Source organism: Giraffa tippelskirchi, chromosome 12 (assembly GCF_054371585.1).
Source record: "Giraffa tippelskirchi isolate mGirTip1 chromosome 12, T2T-mGirTip1v1.2.pri, whole genome shotgun sequence".
Taxonomy (NCBI): domain Eukaryota; kingdom Metazoa; phylum Chordata; class Mammalia; order Artiodactyla; family Giraffidae; genus Giraffa; species Giraffa tippelskirchi.
The window spans coordinates 99,478,909-99,504,342 of record NC_137286.1 but is presented as its reverse complement, the minus strand read 5'-3'; the positions used below and the strand labels follow the sequence as shown (position 1 = coordinate 99,504,342).

Below are 25,434 nucleotides of genomic sequence, written 5' to 3'. Positions count from 1 at the left end.
TATGGTGGCAGTGGCAGCCCTGTTGACCTCTAAACTACCTTCAGGGTCATGCTACTCTTTGCTTGGAGGACAACACATGCTCTCAGCCAGATGACACAGATAGCTCTACTGACTTGTCTTATAGAATCTCAGAAGTCTGACAGCCTCCCTCATTCCATCCTGTCTCTGTCCCTTTCAATCCAAGCTGGTAGTGTTTCTGCTGCCATAACCCCATCTCAGGTCCTGCTGAGATGGCTTAATGAATTCCTAAGTCACATGTCCATACTCCCTTTATCAAATGGTTGCCTAGCAACAGCCTTGATGTTGTCTCCAGAACACACTAATTTTTTGCAACATGCATAGGCTGAGAATTTCCAAATCTTCAAAGTTTTGGTTCCATTTTGCTTAATAAATCTTTCTTCAATTATCTTTGTCCTCTTGTGTTTTACTATAAGCAGCAAGGAGAAACCAGGCCATGTTTTTAACACTTGGCTTATAAATTTCAGTTAAATGTCCAAGTTTATCACTTAACAGTTCAATTTCCCACAAACCCATTGAACACAAGTTAGCCAAGTTTTCTGCCACCTTATAACATGACTGCCTTTCCTTACGTTTCCAATAACATGTTCCTCACTTTCATCTGAGACCTTATCAGAAGCACCCTTTTCTTATTTCTATCAATATGATCATATATGCTAAGTGATAGAAGCCTTCCTAATAGCCCTCTTTCAGAGCCCTCAGCAGAATCACCTTTAATGTTCATATTTCTACCTACAATCACAGAAGGCAACCTTGGCTTTTTCTAACATGAAGCTCAAAATTATTCCAGCCTCTACAACAGCCAGTTCCAAAGCCATTTCTACATTCTTAGATATTTGTTAGGCAGCATTCCACTTTCCAATATCAAAATCTGTGTCAGTTTTCCAAAGCCACAAAGCATTAGTCTGAGTTGCTTAAACAGCAGCAATTAACTTTCTCACAATTCCGGAGGTTAGAAGTTCAAGATCAAGGTGTCAGCAGGGTAGATTTCTTCAAAAGCCTCTCTCCTTGGCTTGCAGATGGCTGTCTTCTTCCAGTGTTGTTAAGGTCTTCCCTTTTTGTGTGTCTGTATCCTAATCACCTCTTTAAGGACACCAATCATATTGGATCAGGGTCCAATCATATGACTTCATTTTACCTTAATTACCTCTTTAAAGGGCCTATATTCTAAAAATAGTCACATTATAAATATTGGTTCAGGACTTCCAACACATGAAATTTTAAAAGGATACAATTCAGCCCATAACAAGCTGAGACTACTCAAATTCACTTATTGTATGAACACTGAATACCACTCTTCTCATTGTTCTGATGACCATGTAACAGTGAACAAAACTGGTACAACCTCTGACAAATGGTACTTAAAAATAAAAGGGAGAGGAAATAATCATATACTCATACAAACTAAAGAAAAAACAGTACATGAGAGCATATAATATGTATTTTGGACTTCACCAAGCCTGCCTGCTACATCCAAAAAGGTTTCCTTGAAGAGCTCAAATCTGAAGGATGAGTATGGAAAGGGTGTTTGCACATAGAACTTCCCAGGAAAAAGGAACAGAATAGTACATTCAAGAAATTGAGAAGTGGCCAGTAGGGCTGGAACACAGAAAGTATGAGGAGTAATAAAACATGAGGTTGGAAAGGAAGGTAGGGGCCACATGAACCACATCATGGTTTTTGCTCTTTATCCTAACAGCAATGGGAAGCACCTGAAAGGTTTTATTCATGATCATACTTTCATTTTACAAAGATCACTCTAGAAAAAAGTGGGCACTAACGGCTTCTAATTTGCTGGTAACGTTCTACTTCTTGAGTAGGATTCTGGTTACATGGGTATGTTCACTTCGTGAAAATCTACTGAGCTATATACTTAAACTTTAAGCACTTTTCAATATGTACATTATATCTCAGTCTTCTAAGATTGTTGAGGAAAAGGGCTAGAATAGAGAAAGTACAGCTGTGGGGACCCCAGCATCAGGAAGAGATGATAATTCAAACTATTCTTATTGAAAAACTCAAACAAACTTTTGGCCAACCCAATACAAAGATAGCAGTCAAAAATGAAGAGATTCGAGATAATTAAGGGGCGAAATTCAAATACCCCAGCTGATGGACTGAATATGAAGGGGGAAAGAAGACATCAAAGAAGACTCTCAAGTATCTGGTTGACAAATAGATGGATGGTAGATCTATTCTCCATGAATGAAAATTCTGGAGTTCCATAGATGTGACAGATCAGATTCAATTTTTCAGGCTTTAAAGTAGAAATCTCAACTAGGCAGTTAAGCATATAGGCTGGAGCACAGAGGACAGGTTTAAAAAGAAAACACCATTGGGGAGTAATACTATTAAAAGTAGGGCTTCCCTGGTGGCTCAGTGGTAAAGAATCAGCCTGCAATGCAGCAGACCTGGGTTTGATCCCTGGGTCAGAAGATCCCCTGAAGAGGGCATGACAGCCCACACCAGTATTCTTGCCTGGAAAATCCCATGGACAGAGGAGCCTGGCAGGCAACAGTCCATAGGGTCGCAAAGAGTCTGAAGTGACTGAGCACCCGCACACACGAGCTCCTGCAGTACTATAGGCACTGGATTAAATTCTGTGGACAGTTATGAACAGAACAAATAGCTTATCATAGAACTTATATTCTAATTCAAAAGACTCCCAACAAATTGTATTAAATAAGATAACTTCAAGTACTAACAGGTACTGTGATGAAAACAACAGGACAGTTTAATAAAGTGACAGCGGTGAGGCTACTTTACTTTAGATTGGAACAGTTAGGGCTCTCTGTGGAGGTGACATTGAGGTGAGACCTGAATGCTTAGAATTATGCTAGGCATAGGAACAACAGAAAAAAATTAAGAGCATTCCAGAAAGAAAAAAAGAGCTTAGTGTTTAAAGCAAGATCAAGCTTTGCATACCTGAAAAACAGACCAAAAGGCCAGTACAGACACAATGTAGTAAATGAAGAGCAGAGGGTACAAGACAGGGTCAGGGAAGAAGCCAAGGGCCAGATCACATAGAGTTTAAGCAGGAGGGATGTAATTTATACTTAAAAATTTTAAGTTATAGATTTCTCTAGTTATTCTGTGGCAAAGATAAATGTGGGGAGACTACCAGGTCCAAGTGAGACATGACGAAGTCTCATGAGAAAGTTAAGAGGAAGAATAGAAGTGTTAAAGCAAAAAATAAAAAAATAATCTCTAAATGACCCTAAAAGAAATAGACAATCAAAGTCTCAAGGCTGCCCTACTTACCTGTATCCTAGTATTTAATTCTTTGATCACAGATCACAAATCTAAAGACTATTAACAAGATACAAAATTTCAAACAAAAGGCTCTGATACTGTTAGATAAAACAAGTTAGATGGATGAGCCTTCCTCTCTGCCTGGACGCCCTTTCTTAGCAAGTATCAAACACAACTAATTCACACTTTATATCTCCATGTTTCCTAAATTATAAACTGCCCTATAAAGTTGCTCTATTTAGATGAATAGATCCTTAGCATCAAGAGGTTGATTATTTTCTGGAGAAGACATCTAATATTCAACAAATGTTTACTGACTTATTAAAGGACAAAGCTTCAAAGACAAGGAAGACCATGCTTTCATGCCCTTAAGAAAGGGAAAATTAAAGTCACTCAGTCGTGTCCAACTCTTTGCCACCCCATGGACTGCACAGTCCATGGCATTCTCCAGGCCAGAATACTGGAGTGGGTAGCCTTTACCTTCTCCAGGGGATCTTCCCAACCCAGGGATTGAACCCAGGTCTCTCGCACTGCAGGCAGATACTTTACCAGCTGAGCCATCAGAGAAAGATAATCTTTCTTAGTATAATGCCTGGGCTCTACTGGTCTTTACACAGCAAAGGGAAGACGTGGAAAGAAAAATTACCACTTTTGACCACTAGCTCTCCAGCTTTAACAATTTCTTTCCTATCATTCCCCAGAACTAAATTTTTTTTTCTCACTACTTTCTAATTAATTCAAAATGTCTAACCCAGGCCTCCTATCACATTTCCTATAAATACCTCAATTTACTTATATTCAAAATGAAATGTTTTAACCATACCTTTGCCAGTGTTACATTATATTTCAACAATCTCAATCTTATAATGCAGTTTCATGAACCAAAAACTATCTTAATCTATTCATGAAACCAATGCTATTTCTTCCCCACTCTAACAAAAACTCTACCTCTGATTTCCAATTTAGAAACAACAAAAAGAAAATCCAGAAACTACTCTCAAGGAATTAAGAAAAATCAAGTAAGATCCAGCCCTTCTATTTTTTAAGTTAACTAAAACAAAATAAGGCACATTTTCAACAGTAAGAGTTCTTCATTTTGTACTCAAAGGCTTTCCTTACAGAATCTAATTAATTCAATAATCTATTTCTATAGAAAACTTAACAGGCTCCTTTATTGTTCTTTTAGAAAATCAATGTAAACAACATCAAAGAAAAAGGACCCTAATTATTACAAAAGGTAAAAAAACCCTTAATTCTTCAGAAATTTGGAAAACTCATGTGATTTTCATGACAGCTACTGCTAGCACACTTAATAAGTGGACATTAAAAAAAAAATACACTAACACCACTTAAAATAGCGTTGGTCTATTTAGGAAATAACTCCCTCAAAGACTCCTCATTCTTTACCAACTGAGCTAACAGGGAAGCCCCATACTCTCTCAAAATTAATCAGCAAAATAAACAGCTTACACAATTTAACAATCCATTTATTGAATACTACATATTTCAAGTGCTAGCTAAAATCAGGAGATATTAAAATAAAATATAAAAGCACAACAGCATATATAAAAATGTAATTCAAAAGATGTTGCTGAAATATGATTATCAACTGTCAGTGTATACTTCACAGAAAATACTTATACATTAAATGGCATCCAAGCTTTCAATTTTGACTCAAAATAAGCATTCTAAATAAATGGTCACTTTCAGATTTCTTCACTTAGCTTCACTGGTGAGTCAACATACCTCTAACCCTATACACTCAAAAAGGTACCATAAAGATGCAGTTTTCCACTGGAATTTCTTTGTTGCCTAGAAAAAGACCCTAAATTAATAACAAGAACTTAACCAAAGATAACTATGTGGTTGAAAAGATAGAATGAGCTACAATGAGAAATACGTCTGAACTAGATGTGACTCCTAGTTACCCATCACTTCCCAGAGAAACTATGTTCACAGGATAAACTGCTTAAATTCTCTTAAGTTTCTGTTTCCTCTTTATAAAAAATTAGAGACTGTATGATATAAAAATTACATCTACAATTACACTTAGAAAAGAAACTGGCACTGACAGGCATTAACTAAATGGTAGCTACTGAAATAAGTATTATTAAATTAAGGCTTGTTTCTATTAAATTCCTATTGCTCATTGTAGTAGTATTGGAGAATATGAAGAATCACCTGTAAAAGTTGAACTCAAAAATAGCTTTCAGCTTTCTTTCAGAAGCATTCAGTTAAGGCCAGATAAAAGAATCATAACAACAGTGAATTCCATAAGAGTGAGTTTCCAACTACTTTTATCAACTAGTCTATCAGGAAGAGGCTTGAGTATTGTAAAATAAGTCTTTCTTAAATACATACATCCAAGTACTACAGTATGCTTATGGAATTCCTAACCAATGAATAGGGCTTTCCAGGTGGCTCAGTGGTAATAAAGAATTCGCCTGTCAAGCAGGAGACGCAGGTTTGATCCCTGGGTCTGGAATATCCCCTGGAGGAGGAAATGGCAACCCACTCCAGTATTTCTGCCTGGGAAACTCCATGGACAGAGAAACCTGGAGGGCTAAACAGGTTAGCAGTCGCATGGAGTCCCAAAACAGTTGGACACAACTTAGTGACTAAACAACAACAAACGAGTAACATTGACAGATTCTTATAAAGCTTTCCAACTATTTTCATATCAAAGTTCTACCTAAACTGTAGGGTCAGGAAACTGCAAAACTGTAGTTTTTAAGTTTAACATGATGAAATAAGGTTCACAAGGAACAATGAGTTCAGTGTAACACAGGAGGGAAAAAAGTTACCTCTTTTTGACAGAAACTTACCATCCCACCATCTTCATTAAAAATGTTATGAAGTTAACATGAGGATAGCTGAGCAGAAAATGGAGTGAAGAAAAAGAAAATATGTATAGGAAAAGACTATGAAAGAAACATGATTTCTCTTACTATTAAGAAGAAAAAAGAAAAAATTTTTATTTTTTCTGAAAAGAAAAAAAAATAAAGAACTCATGATCCTCTTCCAAATCAAATTTTCTTTCATTTTGATATACTAAAAAGACTGAAGAGTCCAGAACTACAGTTGAAGAGACAGTTAACAAAGTTGTACAATTATTATAATTATTGTTATAAGGTAAAACTTTATCTTTACATGTCCTATCTGAGGATACAGATGAAACTGCAAAACAAAAATAATCCAAATAAAGTGTATTTTAATAGACTGTACTGAACTTGAACACAATTTTAGCCATGAATGAACACATTATTCTTACTTTTTTCCCCTTAGTTACCTATAATAAAATTGAAAGGCAAAAGCCCAATAGGCCGTCTCAAAATCTCTCCATCTTCCCATTAATTTATAAACAGTTTAATTGAAAAAAAAAAAAAACACAGAAATATTAACAACTGCACAACACCAATTAAGTCTTCAGTCATTTCCAAAGTAGAGACAATGCTTTGGTAATGTGACTATATTTAGTTCTAAGATTAGGGGTTAGAGTATGGTTGTGTCCATGTTAGATAGAACAGTTTATTTTTTACACACTTAAGACAGCTTATTAAAGTTAATGGACTTCATGCTGGGAAGTGCATTGTAATGACTGCAATTTTTACACCTGGAATGAGACAGGGTTATCATTCAGAGAATAAAATTTGTTAGGAGGAAAGGGAAGAAAAATATTATTTCTAATCTAACTGACCAAAATAAACTTCTATTAAAGATAACAAAAAGCCAAAACTCTCCAAATTGACACAGTTCTAGCTTCAAAAATAACTCATTTTTTCTCTGAGGATCCCTTTTCAGAGATTTTTATGCTACTCTTTCTCCTTGTTTCTGTGTGTAAATTGATAGCAATACTGTATTGAGAATTTCCATAGGTGATACATTCAAAATTGTATATTCTATTACAAAAATTAGGCTATTCAGTACAATCTATATAAAGATACTGCATCTAAGTTTTCTAATTTTAGTTGCAAAAATCGTAATTATAAACTTTTCAAGATTTGCTCTGAAATTTACAGCCATGCAAAACTGAAAATTGTTTAGACTTAAGACTTTGGCAATTTGAATCAACTGAATTTAATTAATTTAAATGCTGCTCAGCAAAGAAAAAAAAGGAATAAAAAACACACACAAGACAATCACTAATTACTCCTTTCAGAATCTACTTCAACAAACTCACTGAATACCACTTCTTGCCATCCTTAGGATATTTTAAGGAAAACAATCTGGCATTACATGCAGGGAAACCAATTGCTTTAATAATACCTTAATTTTAAAAATAAAATAAAATATGCAAATCTTATTTTACCTCAAAGAGAAAGAAAACCATTACCAAAGAAGATATCCATTAATCCCTTAATATCTTTCCTTTCACAAAAATTACAGCTAACAATTTTAATGAGAAAAAAATTTTATTTATAAATTGTAATGTACAAAATTTAACTCTAAAACACACTAATGATCTGCTGTTCTGCTGCCTTCCAATGTTTATTTTGAATGGTCATTGTAACAAAACTAAGTAATATTGTATTTTGTTATGATTCTAGACTAAGAGGCATTACTCTATAAAGGGTTATAGACAAACATACACTCCAGCCCTAATAACTGAATCCTCAGTTACTGCATTTATGTTACTCTACTACATGATACTTCAATAAACCCTAGGACACCTATCTCATCAAGGTACTAATACATGAACAAACACATTTCTTCAACATTTTCCAAAGAGAACATCACCAATTTTCTTTGAAAATACTTAGAAAACCAGGCTCAGAAAATCAGACGTTTCCACGATAACAAAAACTCAATTATGGTTGAAACAAATATTTTATATCCTTTGATATCATAAATTCTTTCAAAACTTACCTAAATATAAAACTGGAAAATTTCATAACCTATATTAATTAGGTAAGAAACACGCAAACTTCAAATAGTTAAATCCACCCTATCATACCATCAACAAAACACAACGCAATCTTCTGTAAACTATTTTACTTTAAAACACATATTAAAAAGCTAATATTTTCTTTTAGGAAAGTGAATAATGAAAGATCAATTTAAAAAGCATCAAAAGTTCAACTTAATTACTACACAATTATTTTTATTGGCAGTATTGACATATAGAAAACTATAAACATACTTTTCAAAAAGGAGAAGTGATTTTTACACCAAGTCTATGAAAAAAGAATCTTTCTGAACCAGACTAGAATCTATATTCTGTTTAACTAAAATGTTCACCTTAGTTAAATATGATGAGTAATGCCCATTTTTTTCTTTGTGATGGAGACCAACTTAGAATGGCAGGAAGCAGCAGAGGGAGCTAGTCCATTAGGAATATATCTAAATTTTTTAAAAAAATGTCTGAATAGAAGGAAAAACTTGGATGAAAAAAACTTTTAATTGGTGAATTTCATCTTTTACTGCATATTCATTTCTCTGTTCTGTTACTGTTCAAAAGTAAAAAATAACAGTAGTTAGAATGCTTGGGGGAACTTTTAATTTACTGTCTTAAAAAAAAAAAAAATTAGGGACTTCCCTGGTGGTTAAGTGGTTAAGACTCCATGTTTGCAATGCAGGGGGCGCAGGTTCGATCCCTGGTCAAGGAACTGAGATCCTACATACCAAGTACTGTGGCCAAAACACAAACAAAAAAAATACAAAAAGCCCCAACAAAAACATCTTCTAGAATGTTACCTCCTCGCCTCAGTAAACATTTATAACTTTTAAAAACATTTGGTAATGATTAACAATCTCTTTAGTACTCAGAAATATTAGATGACATTTAATCTGTAATAAAATCTGGAAATTTATTTTATAGACTTACTATTATGAACAAGTTGCTTCATCATTTGTATCTTCCAAAGGCAATTCTCTAGATCCTCGAAATAAATCTGGCTGCTGTTCAAAACCTATATGGTACTATTACTTCTAAATAAAGTTTTATAAGGACAAAGGGAAAGGAACATACAATAGATACCTATCAGTTGTTTCACCTGTCCCAAAATTAAATCCTTCTTTTCAATTTCAAAATGTCAATTTACATAATAAAATGCTGGGAAAAGCAAGCCCAAATACCAGGAAGTACTACTCTGAAACAAAAGAATTATGAAAATAGTGAATAAAGGAAACATGTACATTTATAATTGTATACACATTTATACATAAAACATGAGTTAGTATATTTCTACCATATCATAGTTAGGATGAACAAATATATACAAACATACATATGTGTTAAAAAAAATACAGTAATACTCATTTAAATGTAAACAGCACTGGAGACTACAAATAAAAATCATATTATCTCATTAAAGGCAATGTAATAAAGACCTTGTTAAAAGTACCATGTTTAGTTTTGAGCCTTGCAATTAGTATTACTCAATAATTTAATATTAGTTAAAAAGTAATATAAAGATGTGAGAGAACATTTAAAGTTGAAAAACACACACTAAAAAGTTTTAAAACAACATCAGAAGATTATGGGATTCACCACTTTGCTCTACACCTGTAACTACCACAAACAACACTGTTAATTAACTATACTCCATGTAAAATAAAATTAAAGAAAAAATTACTATAGGATTTAGGATAGGCTGGTTTAGGAGAACGAAGACTTAAAGGACATGAACTATTACCATGTAAAACACATAAAAAATTTTCAACAGCTGTAATTAGCTTGTTTTTTTTTCCCCTAAAAATGGATAAATCAAAGCAAAATTAGGATGAATTGCCCAAGATCAAAGCAAAATTAGGATGAATTGCCCAAGATCTCTGAAATGAATTCCATCTCAGTTTTAAAATTTTAAGTGATGGAACACAATCTAACAAAAATGATAAAGTGAGATACACAGTTGTCCTTAAAGAAAAGCTAAAACCTGGAGAAGTAAAACATTCCAGAGGACAAATCTTCCTACAATTAATGCTAAGGAGCTGCCTAAAATATTTTTTACACTAGAATTATACAGTGTTAATTTAAATAGAGAAAAAGTGATATATTATCAGGATAACATGAAGAGCTTTTGTAAATTATATAGTGATTGCCCTGTTTTTCATTCCAGAATTGGGGAGTATGGGGAGACAGGGAATGGCTTAAGAAGGGTGATGAAAACGTAAATTACAGAGAAAAAACCCCTGGTGACTGACATACCTACTGTATTGGCATTTGACAGAGAATTCTGGTTTAGTAAGTGATATGCTAATTACAGAAATACTAATTAGAAATACTTTTAATTACAGAAATACTATTAATTAGAAATACTTTTTTACAAAGATGAATTTGCAGAAAAACATAATTTTACCTGTATTATGAATAGAGGAATCAACTAAAGGTGCCTGTAACAAGTTAGTATTTCTTATATATTTAAGATAGTCAAAGAAAAATACTCTAGTTTTATGAAAAGTTGAATTTAGGTATGAACTATAAAACTGTCTGACATGTATAAAAGATAAAATCAGTTTAAAATTCAATTATAGAAAAACATTCTGGTTCCTACCCACTCTACTCAGGGGTCTTCATAATAACCAAAAATATTACAACAAAAGATTATAAAAACATTTAAAATACAATTTATATAATTTTTATTTACACTTCAGAATTTAAACAACTTGCTGGGAACATCTTTTGTGAGGCAACGTAGTCTTTTTTTAAAATCTGAAATTACTTAAGTTTCAAGACAGGCTCACTAATTTTTTTAAGGGCAAGCAACAAATGAGTTAGCTGAAAATAGCCAACTTAATGATTATTTGTAACACAGACTTCATTATGTGAGCCTAGAGAGCCTCCCCACCTCTGTCTCTCCTGTGAAGGAGGTCTTTGTGGGCTTTTGTGTGGCGGTTCCACTGAATTCATTACAATAGAGATGGACATTTGATATTCGTAACGATCCAACATCTGAGCAATCTTCTTTCGAGACACACCATGTTTATTCCTCCTACCAAAAAAGAAAAGGATTTTAATTCTATTTTTTAAGAATGTATAGGATTAACCTATTTTAGAGTAATAGAGCAGAATAGAGTCTAAATTACGTTTTGCAAATAAATACTAGAAGATACACCTCATATTTTATTTTTAAAAAAGGGCTCTCTCAGTTTTAAACAATATATTAAAAAGGCTTACAATACCATAAATCACAGCAAAATGTTAAATGATTATACTTTCTTCACATAGACTTAACTGATTCACTGAACCACTGAGTTAATGACCCCCAACTTTTAAACAACAAAATAAAAAGATTATGCAACACTGTTTTGAGAATTACAGAAGAATTGAGTGGGTTTCTAAGACTTACAAAAATCAATATAAAATATGTATAACTTGTAAAAGTTATTTTTAACACCCCTGCATTTAAAAAATTTATTATCAACACCAGACTATTAGAGATACAATTTTTACATATCTCACATAGTATTGAATGAAAGAAATTAGAGACAATGACTATATACTGTGTAACTCTATTTATTAATATATAAACTTTGAAAAAAATTTAACTATGGTGCTAAAGTGAAGGATTTTTTTAAAAAGCAAAAAAAAAAAAAAGCTTTAAGGAACAGCAAAGAAGTAATTTTAGGGAACTGTTATTGGGAAAAGGAATTCAAAAAACTTCTAAAGTGTTAGTAAAGCTCTCATGACACGAGTAATAGTTAAATGAATATCTGATTTATAAGAAATTTGTTAAGCTACATGTTTATATTTTATGTACTTTTCTGTGAGTTTAATTTTGACAACAGAGTGGTTTACGAATTATTCTTGTCTCTCAAAAATTTTTTTTTAATAATTTAACCCTTGTAGTTTTCTGTAACTTGAGTTGGACATGGCAAAACACAGAACATATTTCACATTTATTAAGTTCTAGACTTACTAAAGTTAACTCATCTTCCCAGATAAAAAGGCATAAAAATCGGTCAAACTAGACAGCAGCTAAACTGACTTTATTTTGTAAAGTTATTTTATATTAAGAATTATAATAAGTTTCAATGGTCTCAAATGCAAATAAAGCCTAACTGTATAACAATTTCATTAACTCACTTATTCAATATAAGCTAAGTATCTTTAGTTTTTAAACTCTCTTCTACCTGAGGAGCAATAATCACACAGAGGGCAGGCAAAGAATACCAGATATTAATAATATCAGTTTAACTCTTCATAAATTTGATTTGGCATGTAAATTAGAAAGGGAAAGAAAGATAACCAAAGGAATAAAAATTCAAAAGATACAAAAGGAATGAAAGGCAAGGAAGAAAGAAATTAGTTGAACACAATACACAGAATAACAGTTTTAAGCAGGAAGAGGGAAACAATGGTCTTAAAAAGAGAGGTGATGGTTGCACAACTCTGTGAATATACTGAAAACCACTGAATTGTACACTTTTAATGGGTAAATTGTAAGGTATGTGAGTTAAAAGTTGTCACCAAAGATGGGGTGGGAGGAGTGAAAATGAAGAAAGGAAAAATGATTTACAGTCAGGAAAACCAGGGGAAATGGATAAAGGTAAACACAAATGGAAGATCAGGGTTGAAACTAATACAAGACCACAATCCCTCACAAATCCTGAAATCTAAAATACTCTGCAAATTCAGTTTTCTGTTGACCCATATAGAAGCAAAGTCTAACCATGCCTGTATTCATATGGCAGCATGATCTACTCAGAACTAACATTAACCCATGTAAATTTTTCTCATCTGCATAGAATGAAGATTCACAATCTGCTGCAGAAATACTGAGATGTTTGATTATGCCATGCTGCCCCAAACTCTGCTAAGAGTGCTAACAATTAACAGGCTCTATATTACCTTTCTAAAATTAAAAAAAAAAAAAAAAAAATCTGAATTCTTAAACACATTGATTCCCTGGATCTTGGCTATGGGATAATGGATATGTTGCAGTAAAGATGGAAAAGGCGGACAGAGAAAAGCATCAGGTAAAAAGGTGATGGGATCTAAAATGGGAAAGAGATGAAGTTGGAAAGGCAATGCAGAGAAGTGGCCTAGCTAAAAAGCAGAAGGGAAAGTCCTAGCTTTTCTCTCGGTTTTCTGGATCTCCACTAGTATTCAATAAACTGGGAACCAATGCAGAAAGTCACGTAAGAAAAAGTAACAAACACACTTAACAAGGAACACTTAAGGAAATTTAATACTGCAAAGAGCCTCAAACACGTTGCATTTAAGTCAATGCTCCTCTTAATAGAAGGTGAGTAGTAGTAGTAGTCGTCCCTATTCACAGGTATCAAAGATTTAACAAACAAAAGCTAGTAAAGAAATTGATCATATAAAGGAGAAAAGAAGGAAAAAAAAGATAAGGGATTAAAAAATTTTGAGTGCCTTACTTTTCTAATTCTTCAGGATCAAATTTCCACCAAGTTTCAGGTTCATGAAACTCTACTCTGTAGCCTTTTCCTATGGCCTACACAAAAGAAAGGAAGAAAACAAAAACCCAGAGAATACTTCTTAAAGTAAAAAGATGGAAGACAGATACAAATTTCACTTAGACAATACTTCTAAATTTGCTCAACCAAGAAAAATTTACCTTTAAAATAATATGGTTTATAAAAATTTTAAGGCCACTTAACAGTCAAATTCCAATCACTATTCTCAAGTCCAGGCAAAACTAACAAGATGGACATATTGCTTAATAAGCAACATTCTCAATTTTTTAAAAATTAAGCATATGGACACACCTCTTTAGAGAACAAGGACAAATGTTTTAATAGTAAACATCAAAGTAACTGAAATTTCAGAATATGAAAAAAACTGAAAAGAACAGAAAAACTCTCTCATATCTCATATTTACCATTTCCACATATGGTTTCATTTCCCAAGCTTGTGTATTAGTGTTGTCTATTATGACTGGTGATCTCCCCTGATTGATAGCTTGCTTTGCTGAAATAAAAAATAAATTAAAAAAACAAAAAACATAACTATTAGATAAAAATATATAAAATAAAATTTAAACATTCATTAAGAAATTTTCTACAGCCCTGTACTTAAAACCAAAACTGTTCAATCTCTAGAGTCAGTGCATGGAAATAAAAGGACTCTGCTAAATTAAGTGGAATCAAGAGACATAAACACATGTAATGGGTTTTCTTCAGACCGAATGCTGGTTTTGAAAAACTAGCTGTAAAGGACATTTTGGGGGAAATATTCTGTTGAACTTACAGCTAACGAAGACTTCAGTCTAGAGCTTTCATTTACAGAAAATGTAGGGACAAGTTACATCTGAATATGGTCTGAGTATGAAAAGAGACAAACATTTAATGAAGTGGAAAGATGGAGATTTTTAACAGAAAATGGCAATTTACAAGATAATATGTAACTGATTTCATTTTGCGCAAAATATAAAGATGTGGAAAGTTACTAAGACACCAAAAGTTGTCTTCTACAGGTAAAATTACCAATAATGCTTTTGAAATAAGACTTAGGTTAAAAAAAGAAAAAAGTGCTATGGATTTATCACTACTTACATCCTAAGCAGCTAAATTCCACGGTTCAACTGACTTTGTGGATATTACTTAGGACAACGATTTCTGAAATTGGGAGCTGAGCTACAACAGAACTTTTCAAACTATATCTCCCTATCCCTATGCCGCTGATTCCCACATGAGGTGAGAATTATTCCACAGTGATTCCTGTTAATGACAGGCAGACAATTAAGAGCCCACTATAAAATTTATTTTATTTTTTTTACAGAGTTCCATCGTTTATGAAACAGAGACTCCATTTAAGACTGTTCTCATAGAAAGCAGTAGAAAAGCAGTCACTTGGATAGGGAGGAGGCTAGTAGACCTGTGACTCTCAGAACCTTCCTGCAGTGGCCACAGCTGGGGGAGGGGTGGTGTCCACCCTTTGGCTCTGTCTCCATCCTGGGCGTCTGCTCAAGGATCGCCCTCTCATGGTTCTGACCCCTCTGACCGTGGCCCTTGGGGGACCTCTTGACTTGGCTGTTGTCATTCCAGATTCATGTATCATGCCTCTTCCTAGAGAAACCTGAGAATCCCTCAGACTGGAAGCTTCAGATGCTCCAAGAGCAAATCAGTTAGTGCTTTGAATTTACATGCTAACAAACAGATTATTTAGCATCACTCCAGAAGAGTAACACAAATTACCTCTAACAGGTGGGACTATGGATGGATGGTGGTTGTTGTTTAGTGGCTAAGTCATGTCCAACTCTTTTGAGACCCTATGGACTATAGCCCGCCAGGCTCCTCTGTCCATGGGATTTCCCAGGCAAGAATACTGGAGTGGGTTGCCATTTCCTTCTCCCCACTATAAAATTTAAAAGGCTGAGGCAAAATGCAATGATATGTAAGTTTTGCTGGGATTTAGAATTCAAACCACTAAGTTCCACATAATGAAAACATTTATACAGATGTCTAAGGGAAGATAGAATTTTAAAGGTTAAGAAATAATGACTAATGTGGAATGTAAATATATATTTGGGAGAAGATGTCTCTAAGTATTAAAAGAAAGTTACAACTTGGGTCACAAACAGGATACCAAGATGCTATCAATTCCTACTGCTTCACCCCAAACAGTGATCATACTTTCATTTTTAAAAAAAGTATTAAAGTAATTCTCCTGTACATAATAAAAAGCTTCAAAAGCACATGGCTAAAGTAAAACTGAATGGAAGTTAACTGGAGACAATATTGTAAAGTAATTAGCCCCCAACTAAAATAAATAAATTTATATAAAAAAAAAAAAGAAAGAAAGTACATAAAGTAATTCTCCTAACGTCTGATAGACAGGCTTACACCTCTAAGGAGTCATGTTCTACAAAAGGAGCTTATTAACCAAATAAATCTCTGATTTGCAGGCATGGGGATATTATTCTCTTTCCATGAATAATTATCATCCAATACCACATTCCAGTGCACTCCAGGAAAATAAAGGTCCTAAGTAAACAATGTTTGAATACTCAAATAAAGAGAGACATTTCCTCAAACAAATTAACTACCATACTCTAAGAAAGAGAATAACGACATCTTGGAGATATTTTAAATTTATAAGCAGTTAAAGATGAATTTAGATTCTTCTAATAAACATGAGGCAGACTGATATTCCCAGAATAATGACTAGCACTTAAAAGTATTCAATAAATGTTTGTAAATTAAACGTAATGCTCACAACTTTCAAAATGTCTAGTGATTGCTAGTTATCATTACCTTGACAAGGGTTAAAAAACTACCTTGGAAAAGTCTACACTTACCATACTAATAAAACCAGTCATTTATCTAGACACCAATATGTTCAGCAAGTATAATTCACACGGCACAAACATTTTAATGAAATAGTCTAATATTGCAGAAAGAAAAAAAATGTCCCACACAAACAAACTTTCCAGTTCACCAAAGATATACTGCCTCATTCCCCTTATCATCTACTTTTATTCCTCTGGGCCAATAACTCTGGGCCAATAACTCTAAGCATTTTGGGGAACTTCCAGTATCACCCTTATTTGACTTGGGCAGTAACACTGCAACATTTTAAAAAATAAAAAAGAATTAATTAAAAAAAATTTTTTTTCTAAAATAAACATTTGGAGAAATCCTAGAATCGATACTAGAAAATAGTCTTAAAATCAAACTTATGTGACATTTAAACTTTTTATTCAAAAATATTCTCATTGAAATTCCTCACTTTGAAAATTGAGAATTAGAAAGAAAAGCATTTTGTTTTTCCTGTACATACTGTACTTTAGGGTAACACTAGTTGCTAGTTCTAGGTAAGAGGACGTTCCCCATTACAGAAGAATTCTAGCCACTGAACACAGAAGGAACCACAGACCTAGAAAATCATTTTGCAACTTTAATGAAATAACTGATTAAGGAAACCATTCTTGAATAAAACAGGGAGCAAACTGTCCCTCTGAAGCTACTGATCTTAGCATCACTAAAAATGGGACAACCATTTACTTACAAAGAAAAAGAGGTTGAACCAAATAAATCCTACAAGTTAAATGACTACCACAAGGAAGTAAATAGGCTGTTCACTGTAATCTCTCTACTCCAGGTTTAAATAATATTTCATCATCAATGCATTCTTAATTTTTTAAAAAAGAAATCAAATTATAATATAAGCATGTACCTACACAGTTCTAGATTAACAGTTTTCAATTCTGACTGTAACATTAGAATATCTAGGAAACTTTCCAAAAAAACCACCAATGTTTAGATCCACTCCAGACCAACTAGGGGCTTCCCCAATGGCTCAGTGGTAAAGAATCCGCCTGCAATACAGGAACCTGGGAAGACGCAGGTTCGATCCTCAAGTCAGGAAGATCCTCTGAAGAAGGACGTGGCAATCCATTCCAGCATTCTTGCCTGGAAAATCTCACATACAGAGGAGCCTGGCAGTCCATAGGGTCGTAAAGAACTGGACATGACTGAAGTGAATAAGCACGCAAGCACATCAGACTGACTAAACCAGAATTTCTGAGGCTAATAATTGGGCATGAGTTAAAAAAAAAAATAAAAAATTCCCCAAGTGATTCAAATGTGCAGCCAAGGTTAATAACTACTATTCCAAAATTAAACAAATTGACCCATGTGCCTCTAAAAAGTATATTAACTAATTTTTTTGTATCAGTGAAAAAAACGTTTAATATTCATGGACATTAAGCCTTAGAAAATATTAGCATTACTCGAGGAAATAACTTTTGGTAACACATAACAAAAATATCAGAGGTTTTCTGAATTTGTTCATGAGGTATAAAGCAGTATATCAAAACATCCTATACCTCTATTGTACTGGCTTATGTACACTATTTACAGTTTAAAAAATATTCTAACTACATTCTCTGATTTTCACAACCTCAATCAGGTACAGCAAGTATAATTATCACTGCTTCTAAGAGATGAAAAATTGGGTCTCAAAGCTCTTTCGATGGCTTGTCAGTCAGCCAGCTGGTAAAAAGTTAACAAAAAAAGAAAAAAAAAGTCAAGAATAAAAACTCAGGTATTGTGACTCCTAGTTAAATATTCTATCCCAGGAGACTTGGCCCAAAACAAACCTCTGTTCTGGTTCCAGTCATGGGCATCACCAAGTTGATTAACATTATACCTGTACCCATCTTGACGGTGAAAATAGTCATCAGTGCTGAACACAATGCCATCACGACTCTGACCAAGCAGAATTCTGTTAATAAAAGAAATCATAAAGGTGCCATTTATAAAATCTATAACCATCAGAAATAAGCCACATAGGAAAGATTATTAAATGAATATCTGGTACATATTTGTAAATATATTGCAGGCAGAACAGGACAGGAGTTGAACCTTAAAAAGCTTTCAGATTTCAAATATCACTTCACACTTAAATCTACATCATAATAGCCAGTAATAAAAACTTTTTAAAGTGGCTTCTATATTGCAACTTTTAAAAACACTCTTCAATTTCAAAATGATGTCAACTATCCATGTTTTAACTTTAGTGAATTTGTATTCAGTGTCTAAAATTGCCTAAATTTAACGAAATAGGTAACCTAAGACAAGCAAGCTTAAGGAAGCAAGTCATCTGAGGAAAACTACATTTGACCCAAAATAGTTTTGATAGCTTTGATATACTATTTCTATAAAGCACAAACATGCATGACCTAAAAGTAGGACTTGAGGTTTAAGGCTGTGAAACAGTCTATGATCCTCCAGCGTATAGTCATGTTTTTTATTTTTAAGAGATTAAATTACTAAATGAAGTTAACTACTAAATACTAAACAAAGAACACACTCTCAGAACAAGTCAGTGGTAATCAAGGTCTGTTCTCACGATTTACCACCTTTAACTTCTAAGCACAGAGAGATTGACAAGTGTTCTGTGCAAGAGAATTCTCATAACCAGCAACTCATGAAAGAGATTGGAGGTGTGCTGAGAAAAGGGAAAAAACAGTAGGAACAATTTGGATCCAACAATAACAAAAAATTCGCCTGCAATGCAGGAGACCCTGTTTCAATTTCTAGGTCGTGAAGATCACCTAGAGAAGGCACAGGCTACCTACTCCAATATTCTGGCCTGGATTCCAAGGACTGTATAGACCATGGAGTCACAAAGAGTCAGACACAACTGAGGCAACTTTCACTTTATCTCCCCTCCTTCAACCATTAGGCAATTGGATTATCATTTTATTGGGCTTCAGAAGTGGTGCTAGTGGTAAAGAGTCTGCCTGCCAATGCAGGAGACTTAAGAGATGTGGGTTCCATCCCTGGGTCAGGAAGATCCTCTGGAGAAGGGCATGGCAACCCACTCCAGTATTCATGCCTGGAGAATCCCGTGGACAGAGAAGCCTGGCAGGTTGCAGTTCATGGAGTGGACTGAACTGAATATATATAATTCTATAATCTCTTTTTGAGAAGGGGAAGGGAATAGAAGGTGGTGGGATGGATGATATTGTCCTGGGATGATTCAAGAATACTTCCTGCTTTTTCGCAACGGGTTTGCCACCAGGACACAGGTGTCGTGAAAACCACTGTTAAACCTAAGCCAAAATGGGAAAGAAGACCCACATCAATATCGTCGTCACTGGGCACGTAGATTCAGGGAAGTCTACCACGACTGGCCATGTGATCTACAAATGTGGTGGGATCGACAAAAGAACAACTGAAAAGTTCGAGAAGGAGGCTGCCGAGATGGGAAAGGGCTCCTTCAAATATGCCTGGGTCTTGGACAAACTCAAAGCTGAACATGAGCGTGGTATCACCATTGAAATCTCCCTGTGGAAATTTGAGACAAGCAAGTACTATGTTACCATCATTGATGCCCCAGGACACAGAGACTTCATCAAAAACTACAGGGATATCCCAGGCTGACTGTGCTGTCCTGATTGTTGCTGCTGGTGTTGGTGAATCTGAAGCAGGGATCTCCAAGAACGGGCAGACCCATGAGCATGCCCTTCTGGCTTACACTCTGGGTGTGAAACAACTAATTGCTGGAGTTAACAAAATGGATTCCACTGAGCCACCCTACAGCCAGAAGAGATAACGAGGAAATTGTTAAGGAAGTCAGCACCTACATTAAGAAAATTGGCTACAACCCCAACACAGTAGCATTTGTGCCAATTTCTGGCTGGAATGGTGACAACATGCTGGAGCCAAGTGCTAACATGACATGGTTCAAGGGATGGGAAGTCACCCGTAAGGTCGGCAATGCCAGCGGAATCACCCTGCTTGAAGCTCTGGATTGCATCCTGCCACCAACTCGCCCAACTGACAAACCCTTGCATTTGCCTCTCCAGGATGTCTATAAAATTGGTGGTATTGGTACTGTCCCTGTGGGTCGTGTGGAGACTGGTGTTCTCAAACGTGGCATGGTGGTCACCTTTGCTCCAGTCAATGTAACAACTGAAGTAAGTCTGTAGAAATGCACCATGAAGCATTGAGTGAAGCCCTTCCCGGGGACAATGTGGGCTTCAATGTCAAGAACGTGTCTGTCAAAGATGTTTGTCGTGGCATTGTGGCTGGTGACAGCAAAAATGATCCACCCATGGAAGCTGCTGGCTTCACAGCTCAGGTGATTATTTTGAACCATCCAGGCCAAATCAGTGCTGGTTATGCACCTGTGCTGGATTGTCACACAGCTCACATTGCTTGCAAGTTTGCTGAGCTGAATGATTGATCATTGTTCTGGGAAAAAGCTGGAAGATGGCCCTAAATTCTTGAAATCTGGTGACGCTGCCATCGTTGATATGGTTCCTGGCAAGCCCATGTGTGTCGAGGGCTTCTCTGACTATCCTCCCCTGGGCCGTTTTGCTGTGCGTGACATGAGACAGACAGTCGCTGTGGGTGTCATCAAAGCAGTGGACAAGAAGGCAGCTGGAGCTGGCAAGGTCACCAAGTCTGCCCAGAAAGCTCAGAAGGCTAAATGAATATTATCCCCAATACCTGCCACCCCAGTCTTAATCAGTGGTGGAAGAACGGTCTCAGAACTGTTTGTCTCAATTGGCCATTTAAGTTTAATAGTAAAAGACTGGTTAATGATAACAATGCATCGTAAAACCTTCAGAAGGAAAGGAGAATGTTTTTGTGGACCATGTGTTTTGTGTATGGCAGTTTAAGTTATTAGTTTTTAAAATCAGTACTTTTTAATGAAAACAACTTGATCAAAAATCTGTCACAGAATTTGAGACCCATTAAAAAAAAGTTTAATGAGGAAAAAAAAAAGAATACTTCCTAATAAAAGTAACAAAGAATTTCAACTATTAAAATAACAAACATCTCTCCTTTCCTCAGATAATAAAATTGCATACATTTTATATAAAAATAAAATCATACATAAATGTAAAAAATGTACTGTATACTTCCACTTATAGAATTTTAATTCAAATTACTTTAAACAAACCAAAGTAAATGGTTTATCATATTGAAGTTGGCAGAAACCAACACAATTCTGTAAAGCAATTATCCTTCAATTAAAAAATAAGTTAAAAAAAAAGTAAATGGTTTAAGTTGTTTGAGGATAAAGCTGGATTTCTCTTTTAAGTGGCCATGATTTTCCCAAAATATACCATCTAACACATTTGGCATCCTATTTGTTTATAACTGATAAAAAATGCCACAATATTAGCATTCCAAACCAAAGCTCAATTCTCTAAAAAAATTTTGATCATAATCAACTAGATGATAGCTAGTTATGCTTAAAAGTACCAGAAACCTGATACTATCTTTCCTAGATAACATATATGTTTTTTTCCCCTCTGTTCTACTACTTTACTAGCAGATGATCTTCTAGATTTAATAATACCATACTACAAGAGTATAGGATCTTCTGTACCCAAGAAATGCTTAACCGCTTCAGAAAAAAAAAAGTGGGAAGGGGTAGTAAATCAATTTATATCATTAAACCATGTCAACATCAAACATGAGCAAATCTCAATGAAGAATATCTTAGGTGTATAAATCATAACTACAGCAAATAATTTTAGCTTGGGGAGACTTTTTCCTCCCAGACTGCTCATGCATCGTTTCAAAACTCCGTGAATTATCTCAAAAATACCTTTATCAATCTAGATATATCTAATGTCATATCAACCATCTGAACCAAAAGTAAATTATTTAAGACTATCAGTATTTTCAAAATTCTTAGTCAGATTCTATTAGAACCCTCCCAAGTTACAACAGGTACTATAATGGATTCTCAGAATGCCAAAATTTAGACCTTCGAGAAATCAAGTATACAATAAAAATTTCAGATGTGGTCCCACTGGCCACTTGACTCGTATTTTTTCAAAATATCTATCTTTTTGAGGACCTAGTATGTGCAAAGCATTTTATATATATACCTCTATAATTCCATTGAATCCTCACAACAACCTTGCCAATGTGGTATTAAACAAATTCAGAAATGAAAATAATTTCAGCAATCAGGCAGTCAAAATCACACAAACAATGGTGGGAGAGCCAAAACCAATAGCTCACAACATCCCTGCCTCCTGGTGTCCACACCCTTGGATAATCCCCTCAACTCAGGAGACCTTACAGACTACAGATAGCAAGGAACTGAGGCCTTCAATCCAGTAGCTCACAAGGAAATGAGTCTTGTCAACAATTCTGAGAGATATTCCATGCAGGTCTTCCCCAAGACAAGCCTTCAGACCAAAACACGGCCCAAGGCAACATAGTAATCATAGCATCCTTAGGAGACCTTGAGCCAGAGGCATCCAGATTCCTGTCATTCAGAAACTGTGAGTCAATTAAATGTTTATTGCTTTAACAAGTCAGCTTCAGGGAACTTTGTAACACAACCATAGATAAAAAAATTTACTCTGTACTTACAATCTTTCACTTGAGTAACAAGTGAATTGTATTCTTTAAACGTCATTTTGAGAGTTCTACTCCCCAAAATGGTCTACTATATATAGAGTCTTTGTAATTTTCATGCTTTATTTTTTTTAATTTCTAAGAACCATATGTTTTCTATAACACATCATATATATTTAAAAATAGAAGTGATTTAAAAGAAAAAACTCTAGAGTAAAACCGATACTGCATGAATTCTTTACCTCCTTATGTACTGAGTGGCCTTGCATACCCTCTGGCCCAAGACTACTGGGACACTTCATTCTCCAAACACTCCTTGAAAGAAGAGAATTACCCTACGTAAGAAAAAGTCAATCTTCCCTCTGGAGTTTAAACTGAGAGCTCTTCCAACAGAAGGAAGGAAAAAAAAAAATCTCTTCCTCTGTTCAAACTGTTGTGTTCTATGGTTGCTATAACAAATTATCACAAACTTGGTGGCTAAAAACAACACAGGTTTATTATCCTACTGTTCTGAAGGTCAGAAGTCTGAAATCAGTTTCATTAGCTTAAAATCAAGTTGTGGTCAGACTAGCATTCCTCTAAAAGCAACCTATATATCGATCTTGACTCGTGGTCCCTTCATCATCAAAGTCAGCAGAGTAGGACTCTCTCTTTCTGACAAGTGCTTCAATTATCTTTTATTCCTGATCAACTCCAGACATTTTGCTAATATGAAATTACTGCTTCTGATAATACTCTCACTGGTGAAATCTGTAGCATATAAGAAATGTACATTTGCTGAAGTATTTTCGATTTATGCCTCCTCCTTGCAAGAACACAGTATAAGAATCTAGCAAAATCTTTAGCCCATACCCCTAAGAATGATACCCAAAACTTGTTCCCTAAATGGTCCTGAGACCAACCATAGAATCAAAAGATTCAGTTCGGCTGATTGTCAACTACAACAGCAACAAAATTCTACCTACAGAATATTGTTGAATTCTGCCTCAAACAAACCTTTCATCAAAAAGCCATCAGTTTACCTAAGAGGACAAAGAGCTGGCACCTTGTCATACCTACAGAAGTTGTGTGAACTGTTTTGCACAGGTTTATTTGTAAATATTTAAAGTCTGTACCTGTATTCAAATTTAATGTAAGACTGGTTTCATCAAAATCTGTTCATGAAGATGTGGTAAACACTAAGCTTCTGCGACTTGTAACCAAGTTGGCTTAGGTCAGTTATCAGTAAATAAAAAGATAATGCTGTCTTGAGGGTGAGATGAGAAACCAAAACATCAAAAGTGGAGGCAACTAAGAGAACCTCTAAATAAGTAAAATCTTGAGAAAAATGAAAGGACGCATATTATGTCTCCTGCAGTGGAAGGCAGGGTACTAGTTCAAGTGCACAAGGATATGGAGATAAAGAGGTAGGTAAGGACTAAAGGAAGAAAGGGACTTGAATACTATCCCAAAAGAATATGAAATTTATCTAACCCACTATAACTCATTACCACATATTAATACTAAACAATGTTATATTTTAATTTAGTGCCCCAAATCAGTTCAACTCTGATCTTCCAAATCTTTATTCCTTTTTTCAAAGCTCATTTGAAAAGCTAAATCCTACATGAAACCATTCCTCACTAGAGAATATGTGGCTTCATATACAATCCCAAACAACCATTCCTACTTCATTTAAAAAGTGCTGACCTAAAGAGATACTTCTGCTGCTTTAACCAAGCTATTCAAAGCCAGGGACACAACTGAAGAGACTTAGCAGCAGCATTCAAAGCCAGGACTCAGGTATAGAGCAACCCATGTGATAGATATTAAAGTGAAGGATTAGGTAAGAAACACACTCTCATTTACATCCCCACTTTGAACTCTTACCAATTTTCATAACTTCTCCCAGTCCTTTAACCTGAACTCATTTTTTATTAGCCTCTGCTGCCTCTAAAAAGTGAAAAGACTAATTCACCTCCCAAGATGGGTTATATACGGAAGCACTCTAAGCCTAAAAACAGTAACATAAATGGTAGTTTTGACTATAACTTCCATTCTTATTACACCTAATTCCTCAAATAAAGAAATATACACAGGGTCGCAAAGAGTCAGACATGACTTAGCGACAGAACAACAACATATTAAATATAATCACCTCTCATCTCCCACTACAATTATGTCTCCTTGAACTTCTACTGAATTGCCACTCACTTTCAGTTTCAACACACTCCAATATGTTGTTCCAAACCTAACTCTTCTTTTTTACATTTTACACCAGGCCCTCACCAGAAAATACCTTCATCCAATTTCCAACCATCTCTTTTCTGATATTCCAAATCTAGAAGAACGCCCATGTTTGTAAGACTTCATTCTTAATTTCTATCCTTTCTAAAGAAGGGTTGAAATATCATTTTCTCTACAAAATTTTCACTAAAAAGG

The 25,434-nt window shown here is 34.8% G+C and overlaps 1 protein-coding gene and 1 pseudogene across 14 annotated transcripts in view; one reads left to right on the top strand and one right to left on the bottom strand.

Annotated features, from left to right (window-relative positions):
- The window catches only part of N4BP2L2 (NEDD4 binding protein 2 like 2), a 61,436-nt gene that overhangs the window by 32,097 nt on the left and 3,905 nt on the right, over positions 1 to 25,434 (bottom strand). For 3 of the 13 annotated variants that reach the window (XM_081549221.1, XM_081549227.1, XM_081549222.1), the window contains exons 3-6: positions 18,279 to 18,403; positions 14,058 to 14,146; positions 13,594 to 13,670; positions 11,058 to 11,201 (exon numbers count right to left, since the gene is read on the bottom strand). The exons of 1 other annotated variant lie outside the window; for it this stretch is intronic. In XM_081549221.1, the coding sequence (XP_081405347.1) occupies positions 11,058 to 11,201; positions 13,594 to 13,670; positions 14,058 to 14,146; positions 18,279 to 18,403 (435 nt within the window). The remainder of the gene's footprint in view (positions 1 to 11,057; positions 11,202 to 13,593; positions 13,671 to 14,057; positions 14,147 to 18,278; positions 18,404 to 25,434) is intronic. 9 more of the 13 variants (XM_081549225.1, XM_081549226.1, XM_081549230.1 and 6 more) reach the window with 6 other exon arrangements.
- On the top strand, positions 19,747 to 21,417 carry LOC145529247 (elongation factor 1-alpha 1-like; annotated as a pseudogene). The gene is made up of 2 exons (XR_014071063.1): positions 19,747 to 20,168; positions 20,227 to 21,417. The product of XR_014071063.1 is annotated as an elongation factor 1-alpha 1-like (transcript).